General features: G+C 42.3%; 1 protein-coding gene across 2 annotated transcripts in view; it reads left to right on the top strand.

The window, feature by feature from the left end:
- The window catches only part of MAP3K3 (mitogen-activated protein kinase kinase kinase 3), a 52,312-nt gene extending 37,578 nt beyond the window's left edge, over positions 1 to 14,734 (top strand). Inside the window, exons 11-16 of one of the 2 annotated variants that reach the window (XM_073607599.1) lie at positions 827 to 1,018; positions 2,609 to 2,757; positions 4,808 to 4,939; positions 5,029 to 5,158; positions 7,303 to 7,480; positions 10,648 to 14,734. In XM_073607599.1, the coding sequence (XP_073463700.1) occupies positions 827 to 1,018; positions 2,609 to 2,757; positions 4,808 to 4,939; positions 5,029 to 5,158; positions 7,303 to 7,480; positions 10,648 to 10,876 (1,010 nt within the window). In that variant the 3' untranslated portion in view covers positions 10,877 to 14,734. The remainder of the gene's footprint in view (positions 1 to 826; positions 1,019 to 2,608; positions 2,758 to 4,807; positions 4,940 to 5,028; positions 5,159 to 7,302; positions 7,481 to 10,647) is intronic. The other variant, XM_073607598.1, reaches the window with a different exon arrangement.
- The last annotated feature ends 2,097 nt before the right edge of the window (positions 14,735 to 16,831 follow it).

Below are 16,831 nucleotides of genomic sequence, written 5' to 3' on the forward strand. Positions count from 1 at the left end.
ATATTGCCCTTGCTGTGTAAAGTTATCATGTTCTCCTTTAAAGCCCCCTGCTACTAATGCTCACCTTTCCTATTCTCTCTAGGGGTCCATGGACAATACTGTCTGAGTATGTAGAGAGAGCATGTGACCATCACCCCTTCCTCCCATGATTTAGTTTTCGGTACTAGGCCTGAGTATGGTCACATGGGGAAGGGTGGAAGGTCTTGGCCCTGGGTAAAGCTCTGACACTGAGCACAAACCTTTCTGCTCAGGGCCCCCATAGAGACATAGGGCAGCAAGGGGGGCTCATAATAATAATAGCAGAAGCAGCGGGCTATAAAAAGAGCATGTTACATATCCCTGAATGGGCGGAATTATACATTTAATCTGAACATAAAATTTGCAACAAAATTAGGGTTTTTTTACTGACTATTTGTGTTGGTCTGTGGCAACTTGGTAAAGTAATTTGCTGTGCAGCCTTCCTCTCTTGCTGCATTATGCATGGATGTGGTAGACACTGGTCTGAATGTTTTCAGTCTGAAGTCCTAGAACCATGCAGAAGATTAAGATAGCAGCAGTTAGAGAGACAAGAATAGTATGGGATTTAACTCGCAGGGTGGGGAAAAGCACACAAAGAATACCCCTTAGCTGGTAAATGGGCATATACAGCACTTTCAGGTGTATTCAGTTTGTATTTTAGGTGGTTATGGTCTCCTTGAAGGCATCCCCAACCTGTCCGTTTTCATGGACTTGAGAAGCAGTTCTTTTGCAAAATCCTATGTACGCCGTCTACACGTGAGATTCAATGGTTCATTCTTTTGTTTTTGTTGTTTTGTTTTTCCTGCAGGCCGCAGAACGTTCCCACGGATTAGACGACCTCAAGGCAATCTTTTCACCCTTGTGCCATCCAGTCGCTCATTAAGCACCAATGGGGAGAACCTGGGTTTAACTGTACAGTACATAGAAAGCCGAAACCGACTGCGCAGTGCAGACAGCGAAAATACACTGAGTGTACCAGAGAGGAACATTGCCAAAAAATGTAAGGCACTCTTCTCTAATAGGGTTATCTAAGTTATTGTGTCTCACCCCTTCCACATTTACATCACCACAGTATTCCTTATTGTAAACAATCACCTTGTAAAACAACCCATTCCGTTTAAAATAGAAATGAAAGGCAAAACATTTTTGTAAATTATATAAGAAAAAACATTATAAATACCTTTTTTTTTTCCCCCTTTTTTTTAATAAGTGATCACATTCCCTCCCTTCTCAGCTGCATAAGAGCTGGGGAAAGAGAAGTAACAGCACACAGAGCTTCCCAGTGAAAGGCTGTGTGTGTGGGGGGGGGTTGTCAGGACAAGTCTGAATATTGGAGGAGAGAAGGCTGAGTTCCCAGCACAGCTAGAGAACTGACCACAGGGTGTTCTGCTTAGTGTGGTCAGTTTTAACAGGAAAGGAGGAGGACTGGCAGGAACACCAGGGGTTTCACATAAAGGAGGCAACACAAGGAGAACAGGTTTTTTTTTCAATCAAGTACAGCAGGCACATATCAGGAATATGAAATGGGTTTACCTACCCTTATTTCCACCTTGAATTTAAATTGAAATAACCCACCGCTATGTTTGTGTTCACATTCACACATTATGCCTAAAAATAGTTTGAAAAAATATTTCTTACGTTTTTAGCAGGATTATACACAGAACTATAGGCAGTTTTGAATTATTCAAAAAAACCTTGCAGGGGGTAGATTTAGGGACAGATTGGTTTAAAAGTGCATTAACATACAATGTACCACCCAAGCCTTGAGATCTTTAACACTTTGTTAGGAAGACAGTGTACACATCTAGTTTGCAACATCAATTTTTAAATCTTTTATTAACCATTTTAAAGCCACCGACTGAATACATCAGCAGTAGCAACAAGTTATATACACACAAATGAAGTGTGTAACCTTCACAGGCTGACTGTCTGCTTTCAGATGGAAGTGATCCTGTGGCTGTACAGCCACCTGATCGCTTCCACAGGCCTCTGGACCCCTGATGTCTCAGTAAAGAGGAACCTGATTAAGGGGTCCGGCTAGGCTCCGAAACTTGCACCTTTCTTTTGTGTGAAGTGATCATTCTTCAATAAAAATAGCCATTCAGACGACATGGGTGATCCGTGGTGTGCTGGCAAATCTGAACATTGATCTATGATTGCTCCAGTTTCCAGCTGGTTGTTGCTGCAGCACCCACTACTTCCAAGCCTGATCCTGGAACCTGTGAGATTTGAATATTAACATCTGGTAAAGCAAACACGTCACAAGAAAAATGCTATAACTTAGGAGGCTTGTCAAAAAAACAAAAACAGCTGTGTTAGCAAAAGGGGTAAAGTTATGCTATATGAATGGGAACATGTAAGAAAGTAAAGTTGGTTATCCCACTTTGGGAGCAATCAAAAGTGGAAATACACTTTTTAAGATGAGGGAGGGAAGAGATCCCTCTGTATAACTAATCTGTCAAAAGCCAAAAAGTATGAGCAGACCATAAATGGGTTTTTTTTTTCCTCTATAACTTTGTTCAAATGGGTTCTCTATGCAAATGTACATATACAGTCTTTTCTAATACCATTTATTTCTTCTGTTCTCCAGCTCCAAGTGCCCCCATAAACTGGCGCCGGGGTAAACTGCTGGGACAGGGAGCGTTTGGTCGTGTTTACCTGTGTTATGACGTGGACATTGGACGGGAACTGGCAGCTAAACAGGTTCAGTTTGATCCGGACAGCCCCGAAACCAGCAAGGTCATTAAAGTACTTTCCTGCCTTCTGTGAACTTAATTCGTGTTCTGTTAAAGGGGGTTCTTCATCCAGAGCTGTTTGTTCTTCACACAGGAAGGATGCAGCCAACATTTAGTTTTGTGGTGTTAATGTTTTCTATTAGTCTGCTTATATCGCGTTCTCATGTCCCTATAGAGAACTGACATTTTGATTTCTTTATAAAGTAGCTGTAGTTAGTATGATGTGAATGACCTTCACCCAATAATAATAATTCTTGTGTGACAATCTGACATAAACATAAAGCTCCAATCTGCGTGTAATTTAGATTTATAGACACCGCAGGTCCTGACTTTCTGTAGTAAATTATGGTGATTCTACATCTCTGCACTAACAACAGTCTGGCACAGTTCACAATAGATTTACTTTAAAGTGATTGTAAAACTTTGCTTTTTTCTTAAATAATATACGTTCTACTTAACTGCTCTGTGCAATGGCTTAGTGCAGAACAGCCCTGATCTTCTCCTTCTCAAGTTCCCCAGCCAGAGCTCCTGGCTCCTCCCCCCGCCGAGTGCTAGCTCTGAGGGCACTCGTGTGTGTTCTCTCCCGAACCGACTCTGTGTGTATCCATAGAGTGCAGATCAGCCCCTCCCCTTGCTACCTCCTCACTGTTGCCAGTGGCTCCCACTGCTCTTTCTGAGCCAATAAGGAGGGGGTGCCGCTGCTCTTGTGCACATCACTGGATTGAGATTGGGCTCAGATAAGTACACTATTACCAAAAGTATACACCTTTGGGATGAATTTGCATGCAGACTGCGAGCCAGGCCTTCTCATCCAACACCAGTGCCTGACCTCACAAATGTCCTTCTGGAAGAATGGTCAAACATTCCCATAGACACACTCCTAAACCTTGTGGACAGCCTTCCCAAAAGAGTTGAAGCTGTTATAGCTGCAAAGGGTGGGCCAACTCAATATTGAACCCTACAGACTAAGACTGGGATGCCATTAAAGTTTGTGTGCGTGTTAGCCAGGTGTCCCAGTACTTTTGGTAATATAGTGTATATTAAAGGGGAGGTCCAGCCCCCCACAAAAAATTAAAAGTCAGCAGACAGCAGCTGCAAATTCTGCAGCTGCTGACTTTTAATATATGGACACTTACCTGTCCAGGGAGCCCACAATGTCAGCTCCCCAGCTGATCTTTGGATCAGCCGTCGGGTGCAGCCACCGCTATTCCTGGTAAGAGAACCCGGCAGTGAAACCTTTCGGCTTCACAGCTGGTTCCCTACTGCGCTGCTCTTTGTAATTGGCCCAGCGATGGAAGAGGGGGGGCCGAACTTCTGAGAGACTGAGCCGTACGCTGTCTTCGGAAGTGAGGAGCGTTACCTGTCGAAAACTGGTACCCATTCCCCCCTCCCCTCTGAAAGGTGCCAAATGTGGCACAGGAGGGAGGGATGAGACTGATAAGCAGAATTTCCACTTTTGGGTTGAACTCCGCCTTGAGGGGGGCTGGGGGGAGCTGCATACTGAAGTTTTTTGCCTTAATGCAGAGAATGCAGTAAGGTAAAAAAAAAAAAAACCTTCAGCCTTTAGAACCACTTTAAAACAAAACTCTAGTCTTTTTTTCAAAGTATGCCACCTTCCTCCACCCCAAACAGTCTCCCTCAATTCTTTTTCTCCAAGGATGTTTCTGGCTAATTCAGTGACACCACTAGTCCTTCCTCTTCTCTGGTGAGCGGTCCTTGCACCTGCACTGATCGGCACTCACATAATGATGTGTGGGTACTGTACAGTTCAGTAGTATTGCCCAATCTAAATGACGATGATGCCCTAGGCAGTGGGCCCGTAACAAGCCTGGGGTTAGAGGATATAGGTTGAATGATGCTAGCAGTCATTCAACCCAGAAGAAGAGTGCCATCTTGTGGCAAAACATAATTACTGTGGGTGATACCTTCAGACTGAAGAAACAGTATTCAGCTAAAACTATTTTTTTTTTTGTCTTTCAATGAGCTTCTCTTTTTTGTTGGGGATCTGCTTGAACTGCTGTGTGTAACTCTACTGATTTTTGCACCCGTTACAGGAGGTAAGTGCTCTGGAGTGTGAGATTCAGCTGCTGAAGAATCTCCATCACGATCGGATAGTGCAGTATTATGGCTGTTTACGGGACAAAGGGGAGAAGACCCTGACTATTTTCATGGAGTATATGCCTGGGGTGAGATTCTAGAGCACAAGGAATTAATAGTAAGTCATCAAATGTTTGGTGTTCCCTTTGGCTTACAGTATTCCATTTTTATCCCTCAGGGGTCAGTGAAAGATCAGTTGAAAGCCTATGGGGCATTGACGGAGAATGTTACTCGTAGATATACACGGCAGATCCTTGAGGGCGTGTCTTACCTACACAGCAACATGATTGTACACAGAGACATCAAAGGTATTTCTTTTTGTTTTGTTTTTTTGTTTTGTTTTTTAATCTCCACTCATGTAAAGCTGGCTACACATTACACTTTTTTTTTTTTTTCCAATTTCTTTTAGATTTACCTTCTACGTAATGTAAAGGCCTGCCTGATTGCATACAATTTGAAAGTGTTTAGGTTTGACCTCATACTATATGGTTTTGGTAAATCTAAAGAAAAAATTGTACAAGGAAATTGTATAATGTGTAGCCAGCTTAAAGGTGCAAATCCTTTTTCTGTTCACATAGAAAAAAAAAATCGGTTGCTTCAAAATTCAGCAGCAGTTTGCATCTTGCTTTACTCCTGAAGCTGAAATGTGATTAATTTTGATTAAGCTTTAAAGCGGTTGTAAAGCCACTTTGTTTTCTTATTAGATTCCCCTGTGTTCCATTAAGTTATGTGCCCCAATGTATGTTCTTTATAAAAATATGTAGATTTATACTTTATTGCAGAGTGCCGCCCGCCGCTTTCCTCCCTGGGCTGAGAATCCCCCGCTGACTTCAGCCGGGAGGAGGGGAGGCGAGCAGTGGTCGGTCATGTGAGTGCCAAGCGGAGCTCTGAAATAAGCTTTAAAGCTACATATGTTTTATAAAGCACATTCCCTGGGGCACATAACTTAATGGAACACATTGGATTATATTAAGAAAACACAGTTATAGCAGCAGGAGGGGAAGAGGAGAGACCGCAGGCTGACAGAGGCACGTAAACTGACCATGGTATCATGGCTCAGCAACCATGAAAAACGTGGTCAGTTTACAGAGGGAGGGGGCAGCACCAGCCAGGTATTTTAGATGATAGAAAGGGACAAATTACACAGCACAAGCACTGTGCTGTTATTCATGCTTTAACCACTTGCCGCCGTTGGCTTCAAGTGGTTGTACTGGACCGGTATTGCCCCGGTACTGTTTTTTTTTTTTTTTTTTTTTTTTAGAGCTGACTGTCGACTCTATTGCAATGACAACTGATGCAGCGAAGCAGCTGCTCGGCTGTTATTACAAGCAGCTGGAGGGGATGTTCCTGCCCCTCTTTCGCCGCTTCACCGGGAGACCCGAGCCACCAGCCGGCACTTCCTCCAGCTGGCCAGAGACCCGAACAAAGCCAGAATCGGCTTTGATCAAGTCTCGGCAATAGTAACCCAGAAGCGACATCATGACATCACTCCCGGTTTATTCGGGAGCCAACGGAGCCAGTTTTCAAAATTCAAACATTTTCAAAAATGGCGATCTTGGCACAGTTGTAAAGCATAACATGTTAGGTATCTGTTTACTCAGTGTAACAACATCTTTCACATTATACAAAAAAAGTGGGCTAACTTTACTGTTTTGTGTTTTTTCTTTTTCTTTTTTTTTTTAATTCATTAAAGTGTATTTTTTCCTGCAAAAAATTGCGTTTGAAAGAATGCTGCGCAAATACAGTGTGACATAAAATATTGCAATGACGGTCATTTTATTCTCTAGGGTCTCTGCTTTAATAAATATATATAATGTTTGGGGGTTCTAAGTAATTTTCTAGCAAAAAAATACTGATTTTAACTTGTAAACAACAAATGTCAGAAAAAGGCCTGGTCTTGAAGTGGTTAAAGGAACAGGATCAAGTTTTTTTTTTAAATTTATTTATGGTTACAACCACTTTAACGTGTTAACATAATTTCAAAAGATATTTTTAGTATCTGCCAGTAAGTGGCAGTTTTCATTGGAATATTACCTTGTGATTGTGTTATGAAAGTTCTATCTCTCAGTAGTGCTCCTGCATTGCCTCCCTGTCACACGGGATTCTGATTGAGTAGCAAGTGGATATTTCAACTGACATTGTCCACTGTTGTCACCATCGAGAAAGCTGCCATAAAATATGTCAGGCAGCCACCACTGGTGTGCATGTAGACAGGACGTGACTACACAGTGTCTATAGGAAATCAGCAGCACTGAGATGTAGCAAAATATGAAAAAAGTTACTTATCATATGAAAAACTTGACTTTAGCAACTTATAAGTCATTCACTTTTGGTTTGCATTAATTGTGTTTCCTTTTGCTTCTGAGAGTTGAGTGCATACTTTTTTTTCTGTGTATGTGTGTCAATCCGATGTGCTTTTTGCCTGTTATGTATGTAACTTTTTCGTTCACAGGGGCCAACATCCTGCGGGACTCTGCAGGGAACGTTAAGCTGGGTGACTTTGGAGCAAGCAAACGCCTGCAGACAATCTGCATGTCAGGAACGGGAATTCGCTCAGTGACAGGCACACCGTACTGGATGAGCCCAGAAGTGATCAGTGGGGAGGGTTATGGGAGAAAAGCAGATGTCTGGTAAGTAGTAGATAGCTGGACCCCCCCATGTTAATACAAAATAGGAGCAAGCTTGTCCTAACTGGCCACTTTCTTCCTTCTGGTTTAGCCTGAACAGCACAAGGTGGTTTTCTGTGCAGACCAGATTTTTACATCCTTTGCTTTGAATGTTGAGGGCACTTGTATGTAGAATTTGAAGTGTATCTATGATATATATTTTTTTAAATTTAATAGCGTGAGGAAGGGCTAAAACGTGTGTGCGCGTGTGGTTTTTGTTTCATTTTTCATAGCTGCCTGTGTCCTTTTTTTGGAGATTTTTTTCTTTTACCCCCCCCCCCTGTCTTGGAGACACAACAGGAAGTGGGAGATATTCCCCCAAATAAGGGGAAGTCCCATCTTCCATCTTAGACATTTCGATAAAAAAAAAAGGAGCGCCCAGTGTCCAGAGAAATGTGACTTCTAGAATATGGTTTGTGGGCGTTTATTAAAAATGAGCAAAATAAGCATCAAGCCAACACATTTCGGGGGGAATAGACTCCGTCTTTTTCAGGGCTGTTGCTGTGTGTTATTTTGTGGGAACAATTCCCATGAATGGTTATGTTGGATCAAGGTTTCTAAATGGAAGGATTCCGGCTTTAGTTGTATGTTGCTGCCTATGAAACTAAAGCTGGCATCCTGCCATTCAGAAACCTTGATCCAACATAACCATTTATTATTATTATATAGCGCCATCAGTTTACCCAGCGCTTTACAAAATAAAAGGGAGACAATACAGTTATAATACAATAAAATACAAGAGGATTAAGAGGGCCCTGCTCAGAAGACCTTACAATCTACTCATGGGAATTGTTCCCATCAAATAGCACAGATCAACAGCCCTGAAGAAGGGGGAGTCTATTCCCTCGAAACGCATTGGTTTGATGTACATGTTGCTTATTTTTAATAAACATCCAAGAAACAATATTTTGGAAGTCCCATTTCTCTGGACACCAGGCGCTCCTTTCTTTTTTTTTTTTTTTTTTTTTTTTTTTATCAAAGTCTACAAGCTGAAACAACCTTAAGGTCACACAGAAAAGGCAACAGCCCAAACACTGAGAGGGCCCACCACCACCACCATCCATCACTGGGCACTATTCACTGGAAGATATTCCTTGTTTTTTGCCCACACGAATACCCACTCAGGACCAATGACCAATCCAGTCAGTCCAGTGCGGTCTCCAACACAAGCGTGTTAAACATTTGTGACCAGAACAGGAAGATTTCTTCTCCCCTCCTGTTTTAGTGACAACTGTACAATTTTGGGGTGGCCCCTAACTGTCCTGGTGACAGTGGTCACCATAACAAGGGTGAATCTCCTCAATGAGAACATAAGAAGCAAAACAGTTTTTCCACGGGACCCTTTCCTTTTCCATTCAAAAACAATTTTCGCTGCAGATATGTTTTAATGTAATGCATTGTAGAAACCCCCGTAAAATTGTCAGTATACAGTGCCTTGAAAAAGTATTCATACCCCTTGAAATGTTGCAACCATAAATGTAAATGTATCTTATTGGGATTTTATGTGATAGACCAACACAAAGTGGCACATAATTGTGAAGTGGAAGGAATATGATAAATGGTTTTCAACATTTTTTACAAATAAATATGTGAAAAGTGTGGTGTGTATTTGTATTCAGCCCCCCTGAGTCAATACTTTGTAGAACCACCTTTCGCTGCAATTACAGCTGCAAGTCTTTTTTGGTATGTCTCTACCAGCTTTGCACATCTAGAGAGTGACATTTTTGCCCATTTTTCTTTTCAAAATAGCTCAAGCTCTGTCAGATTGGATGGAGAGCGTCTTTGAACAGCAATTTTCAAGTCTTGCCACTTTGGATTGGACTCAATTGGATTTAGGTCTGGACTTTGACTGGGCCATTCTAACACATGAATATACTTTGATCTAAACCATTCCATTGTAGCTCTGGCTGTATGCTTAGGGTCGTTGTCCTGCTGGAAGGTGAACCTCCGCCCCAGTCTCAAGTCTTTTGCAGACTCTAACAGGTTTTCTTCTAAGATTGCTCTTTATTTGGCTCCATCCATCTTCTCATCAACTCTGACCAGCTTCCCTGCCCCTGCTGAAGAAAAGCCTCCCCACATCATGATGCTGCCACCACCATGTTTCACGGTGGGGATGGTGTGTTCAGGGTGATGTGCAGTGTTAGTTTTCCACCACACATAGCGTTTTGCTTTTAGGCCAAAAAGTTCAATTTTGGTCTCATCTGATCAGAACACTTTCTTCCACATATTTGCTGTGTCCCCCACATGGCTTCTCACAAACTGCAAATGGGACTTCTTATAACTTTCTTTCAACAATGGCCTTCTTCTTGCCACTCTTCCATAAAGACCAGATTTGTGGAGTGCACGACTAATAGTTGTCCTGTGGACAGATTCTCCCACCTGAGCTGTGGATCTCTGCAGCTCCACCGGAGTTACCATGGGTCTCTTGGCTGCTTCTCTGATTAATGCTCTCCTTCCCCGGCCTGTCAGTTTAGGTGGACGGCCATGTCTTGGTAGGTTTGCAGTTGTGCCATACTCTTTCCATTTTCGGATGATGGAGTGAACAGTGCTCTGTGAGATGTTCAAAGTTTGGGATATTTTTTTATAACCTAACCCTGCTTTAATATTCTCCACAACTTTATCCCTGACCTGTCTGGTGTGTTCCTTGACCTTCATTATACTGTTTGTTCACTAAGGTTCTCCAACAAAGCTCAGGGCTTTGCAAAACAGCTGTATTTATACTGAGATTAAATTACACACAGATGGACTCTATTTACTAATTGGGTGACTTCTGAAGGCAATTGGTTCCACTAGATTTTAATTAGGGGTATCAGAGTAAAGGGGGCTGAATACAAATGCACGCCACACTTTTCAGATATTTATTTGTAAAAAAAAATTGAAAACCATTTATCATTTTCCTTCCACTTCACAATTATGTGCCACTTTGTGTTGGTCTATCACATAAAATCCCAATAAAATAAATTTACGTTTTTGGTTGTAAAATGACAAAATGTGGAAAACTTCAAGGGGTATGAATATTTTTTCAAGGAACTGTATTTGTCATCAGCTAGTCACATGTTTATTTTGTTGACTCTTTAAATATGTCCCACCGTCACTGTAATCTGTAACTCCTGTGCTTTCCTACTATACAGGAGCTTGGGGTGCACTGTGGTGGAAATGCTAACTGAGAAACCTCCCTGGGCGGAGTATGAAGCCATGGCTGCCATTTTTAAAATCGCCACCCAGCCAACCAACCCTCAACTTCCTCCAAACACATCAGAGCAGTGCCGGGACTTTGTAAAGCGGATATTAGTGGAGGCACGGCAAAGGCCGTCAGCCGAGGAGCTGCTCCGTCACTCCTTTGCCCAACTTACTTATTGATTTCCTCCAAGCGTCTTGTTTTTCCCTTCGTCAATTTGGAGATTCTTCAAAAAGATGGACCTTTTGATGTTTCGGGAAAGCAGTGCAATCAGGAATGAAGACAATCAATCATTGCTCCACCCCTATGCTGTGTGAAGAGCGGGTTCCAGATCCAGCGTCTGGGTGGTTTCACGTCAGTGTTAGAGCATCAGAACAATGTATTAATTAAAACGATTAAAAGACTTTTGAGGTTAGAGTTGGAGACATGAACTAGATGAACAGGACGACGCAGGGTGACTTGGAGATGAGTTCGAACTGCGCCAAATTCTCTTCCTCTTCCGTGACAGGTGCCTTATTACCTCTTCAGCCAGGGAGCACATAGACTGGGATAGGCCCGATGTTAGAATGGGCTTTTCTATCAAATGTATGAAATTATACATTGCAAAGGTTAGTTCCACCCCATGGCTTGACTTCTTTACCGAATGTGTTTTATTATCCACAGATGTTCTCACAGTATGCAGGGACTTAAAATAGTTTTTCTTTCTTTCTTTTTTTTTTTTTTTTTTATTAGGCCCATTTAATAGCAATTTAGTGGTCTTAATAATCCATTAATCAATGTGGCATCAATGCCCAAGGCAGCTTTCCGCTCCATTCATTCTTTGTACCAAGTGTGTTGCAATGATTCTGTCAGCATTTACAGAGGTAAGCCTAGAGTACCTGGTAATTAACTTCCGGATTGCGTTATGACTCAGTGTTTGTACTAAATCTCATTCTGTGCAGTCAGAACTTTCTAGGTGTACTTTATGGCGTGTTACTCCAAGGTGCTTTATAGAAAGTATTCTGTGTTTTTGCACATGGAAGATTGGACCTCAAGACTTTAAGCTCTATGGATCTAGAAATAAAATTTCCATTTAAAGGCCCATTTATAAAGCAGCGGTAAATCTTTGCAACAATCATACCACTGCTTTTCACAGGAAAAAAAAAAAACGCACATTTTATAAATCATATGAATGTGTTTTCTGTTGGGTTTGCTGCTGGACTCTAATGGCCCGTACTCACGATCCGAATATCGTATGAAAACGGTCGTCCGAGGAAGGATCATACGATATTCGGATCGTGTGTACACTGCTTTCGACAGCCGATCACGACTGTTCATCCGATATTATTCGATCGGACATACCCGAAAAATGTCCTCGTGCGATTCCAGATCGTACGATTTTGGTTTATTGAGTATAGTTGTCAATACAATACAAATACATTACAACACATGACATTGCTTCCGATTTTTTTTGTCTGTCGTACGAGAATTTTCGTGACTTTATTTAGCTATTCAATTTCTACTTGCGACTATTAAGCGAGAACGGTCATATGATCGGTCGTACGATATTCGGATCGTGTGTACGGGCCATAGAGCAAGTGAATCCCTATTTATAGTGGATGGTGAGGAAAAAAAAAAACAGCAGTTACATGATATTGACAGATGATGTGACTGGGCTCCCCTCCTCTCCTCCTATCACATAGTGTTCTTTGCAGCATTATGCAAAGAGGCTTCAGACTGTCTTCTGCATTTTATGAATGAAATGTAAATGCAGGAGCAGCGTGGAGTATTCACTGCTGAGATTGGTTACTGGAATCGCATTCTAAAAAGCACGTTATTCACAGTTGGCAGTTGACTGTGCCTGAATGAAGAGCTCTGTTGGCAACCAGTGTTTCTTTTCCTGCAATCTGTAGTCCTTGCAGGATGAGTTCACTTTAAAAAATGCACATTTTTTTTGCAGGTAAAAAAATGTGCATTTTTTTTTTTTTTTTTGGAGCCTGTAAAGCATTGCACCAGCGATCAGCAGATGAGAGAGATGGGTAAGAGAGGCTGCAGATACTGGAACATGTTCCACCCTAAAACAATGCGAAGCATGTGACATGTTCCAAACGTGAACTTATCCATTATATTACTTATCTAATTTATATATATATATATATATATATATACACACATAATACAGGCGGTCCCCTACTTACAAACATCCGACTTACAAACGACTCCTACTTACAAACGGAGGGATACAACAGGAAGTGAGAGGAAATCTATCCCTAGGAAGGGAAATTCACTCCTGTAAGAGTTTTTATGGGGAAAAGGTACCTCCACTGATGCTTGTTCAAGGATTGTTTCAACCCTAAATTTTTAAAAGCCAATTGTCATTGGGACAGAAAGTGAGGTGAAATCATCTGAACAGGAGCACAGACAGCAAAACAAATGTTACAGGGGTGTTAACCCTTCCCTATACTATCCAAAAAGCTTAAAAATAGTTTTTTGGGCTGGAGCTACACTTAAAAATTGTACCCGTTCCGACTTACAAACAGATTCTACTTAAGAACAAACCTACAGACCCTATCTTGTTTGTAACCCGGGGACCGCCTGTAATAAATATATATATATATAATTTTATACACACAGTTTTTGTATTTCCCAATTACAGTATTAAACAGATGAACCTGTGCGTTCTGCCAGCTGTAGGATTATATTGTGAATGAAGCCTCCAGCATGCATGTGTTTATAATATCAGGCACTACTCTTATTAGGATTGATCGCTTCTGGGGATCCAAACTGGTAGGTACAACCTGGTCTAACAGGTAACAGTTGCTTACAGTTTCGGCTGTTACCTGTCAAAGAAGAGATTAAAGTTACAGTACTCTGGGCACTGTGCAGGGGATGTAAGGCCGGCCATACATGGTTCAAACTATTAATTGGCAGGCTGAATGTACCAAGCTGATCGATCGATCGATCAACTTGGGTACAACCAGCCTACTAGATTTGCTTCCGATTATCGCAAGCGGCTACTATAGCCACTAGCGTTATTCATTGTATTCCCTGCCGGGAGAAGACAATTGCTCGGCAGGAGGGATTCCCCTGTCAGCACTGTGTGTGTTGATGGGGGAATCGTGCAAATTTCTATCCTGAAACCCATGGTTGCAGGAAGAGTAAAATTCACACTGTTTATGGGCTGCCTAAGTCTATAGCATGATTGCAGGAAGAGATTATTGTGTATCCCTGGGTATGACCCGTGTGCTGCCAGCATTCATTCTTGGTCAGGTGAGCTGTGTTCAGCCCCTAGCTAAAGGCAACACACTGGTTCTCTTGCAGCCAATCAGAATCCGGCTTTTCTTTGTATAGTTGAAGGCTGGCTCTCCCGTCCTTTTCCCTCTGCTTGAAGCAAGCAACGTTCATGTTGTTCAATGATTTCCTGTCTTACACCAGCACTATTAGCCAAGTCCCCCAGTTCCTGTTGCACAATCAGGAGGACCCGGTATATGCTGTGAGCTGAGAAGTGTGACACAGACCTTCACTGCTTTCAATGCAAATGTGAAAATTCTTCAGTTAGAAGCTAAATATAGTTTGCTGCTCATATGAAAGTTTTTTTTGTTTTTGTCCCGACAACATAAAGAGAACCTGTCACTTTATAACAAACCTAACAGTATTAAAGAAAATCCTCACTTTTGACTTTGGTTTGCAGTAAGATAGGCCTGGTGGCTCTGGGCACACAAACTAGGCCTGAGTGAGGTCCCTCAGAGAGGTAAAGGAAGTCAGCGATGTGTGGAACCATATGACTGCCAAAACGTGGCTCCCTGGCAGAGAATGGGTTACAAGCTGGTGCAACTGTTAAATGAATATATATTCTGTTCCTTCATGTGGAGGGAACCTGTGCCAAAGGGAATATCCTATTTACTGTATAAATCTCTATAAATATATATATATACTGACTTGGGGCTTGCAGTGCAGAGCCCTCACATTGTATCCAGTTTTTATTTGTTTTTATTTACAATAAAATGGTCATTTATATTAATATAAATCTGTGTTGTACCGTGTCCGATGTTTCCTGATATAGACATTTGACTTATTGATCTGCAAGAACATCCCTGAACTGAGTACACATACAGTGACTTTGCAGTAGATGGAAAGCCAAACTGGATGACAGTTGGTTTGCTAAAGCACCGTGTTTCATACATGTTCATGTGTTTTTTTTTTTTTCCCTAAAATGCTAAATTTCTTAAAATTCACCTTTTTTCATCCATTACATTTCAGTGCTGCTGATTTCCTACAGACGGTTGCTGTCTACATGCACTCCAGGGGTGTATATGACAGGGTGACAACACAGGAGCATAACTGGAAGATTGTTGTTAGGAAGCGTATGAACAAAGACCCTACATGGGACCACATTAGATTTGGGGCAGATGAATGGTCTCCCCTCCTCCTCCTAATCAGAGAAAGCCTTGCATTCAACAAAAAGAATACAAGGCCTTTTCTGAATGGAGGAGGTATGCAATGAGTGACCAGCTATGATCAGTGTACCACAGCCACAACTACTGCTGGGGTGGAAAGGGCTTGATAAAGCGTAAAAAAAACTCACCATGTGCAGTGAAGGCAATTTCATTACAGGAGGGAACATGGAAGTCTGGAGTTCGGCTTTAACATTAATAGGAAGTAATGTTCAAGCTATTCTGTTGCAATCACTATGTAGTAAACTCGCAGCATATTACATCACATTCACTTTCTCAACCAGTACCATTTTTGTTCTGCATTCTTGTTTTGCAGGAAAATTAAAGTATACCTATAGCCACTTTTTTATTTTGAATAGAGTACGCAATGATTAAATCCCTAGCCGACTATTTATTGCAGGGAGATTTCACTTCTCTTTCTGTCCCAGAGAAGCAACAAGAAGCGAGAGGAAATGAGCCTAATGTGAGAAGAATTGCCTTCTAAAACTAGCCATATATTTGTCAACACTGTGATCAGTTGTAATGAAGAATTCAGCAGTATGTCATACAGAGTGAAGGGGCCCCCTATAAAGAGGAGGAGTCAGGGGTAAGTAATACAGAGAGCGCAGGAGTCAGGGGTAAGTAATGCAGAGTGCGCAGGAGTCAGGGGTAAGTAATGCAGAGTGCGCAGGAGTCAGAGGTAAGTAATGCAGAGTGCGCAGGAGTCAGGGGTAAGTAATGCAGAGTGCGCAGGAGTCAGGGGTAAGTAATGCAGAGTGCGCAGGAGTCAGGGGTAAGTAATGCAGAGTGCGCAGGAGTCAGGGGTAAGTAATGCAGAGTGCGCAGGAGTCAGGGGTAAGTAATGCAGAGTGCCCAGGAGTCAGGGGTAAGTAATGCAGAATGCGCAGGAGTCAGGGGTAAGTAATGCAGAGTGCGCAGGAGTCAGGGGTAAGTAATGCAGAGTGCGCAGGAGTCAGGGGTAAGTAATGCAGAGTGCGCAGGAGTCAGGGGTAAGTAATGCACAGGGCGCAGGAGTCAGGGGTAAGTAATGCACAGGGCGCAGGAGTCAGGGGTAAGTAATGCACAGGGCGCAGGAGTCAGGGGTAAGTAATGCAGAGCGCGCAGGAGTCAGGGGTAAGTAATGCAGAGCGCGCAGGAGTCAGAGGTAAGTAATGCAGAGCGCGCAGGAGTCGGGTAAGTAATGCAGAGCGCGCAGGAGTCAGGGGTAAGTAATGCAGAGTACAGGGGTCAGGAGTAATGCCAGGTCCACACAGGGAAAATTGACAGAACAGTGTACTAAGACAAACTATGTTAGTACAGTGATCTCCCCGCTGAGCTTTTGTGTTCTGACAACCAGAACACAGTGATCAGTGATAAAAAAGGAAAAGAAGGGCGCACCAGCCTTGTGCATAATCCTTTGGATATGTTTTTATTAAAAGTGATATAAAAGAAAACTACTCACAAACAACTGTAGAATTCTTGCAATATGAATAATCGCCGAATAGCAGCAATCAGTCTGAGACGAGCAATACACTCCAGAGGTCACGGAGGAAATCAGAGGCCACTGCCAGATGACGCGTTTCGAAGGGGAACCCTTCTTCCGCTGAGCTCTGAGGCGTTTCTTTTTCTGCTATCACAGTGATCAATGTTCGCAGCCATTGGCTGCAAGCACTGATCGGATGCTGGTTTTCCAGCATGCCCTTTCAATCGGCTTCTGTCAGACGG

This window comes from Aquarana catesbeiana, linkage group LG12, assembly GCF_042186555.1.
Source record: "Aquarana catesbeiana isolate 2022-GZ linkage group LG12, ASM4218655v1, whole genome shotgun sequence".
NCBI lineage: Eukaryota > Metazoa > Chordata > Amphibia > Anura > Ranidae > Aquarana > Aquarana catesbeiana.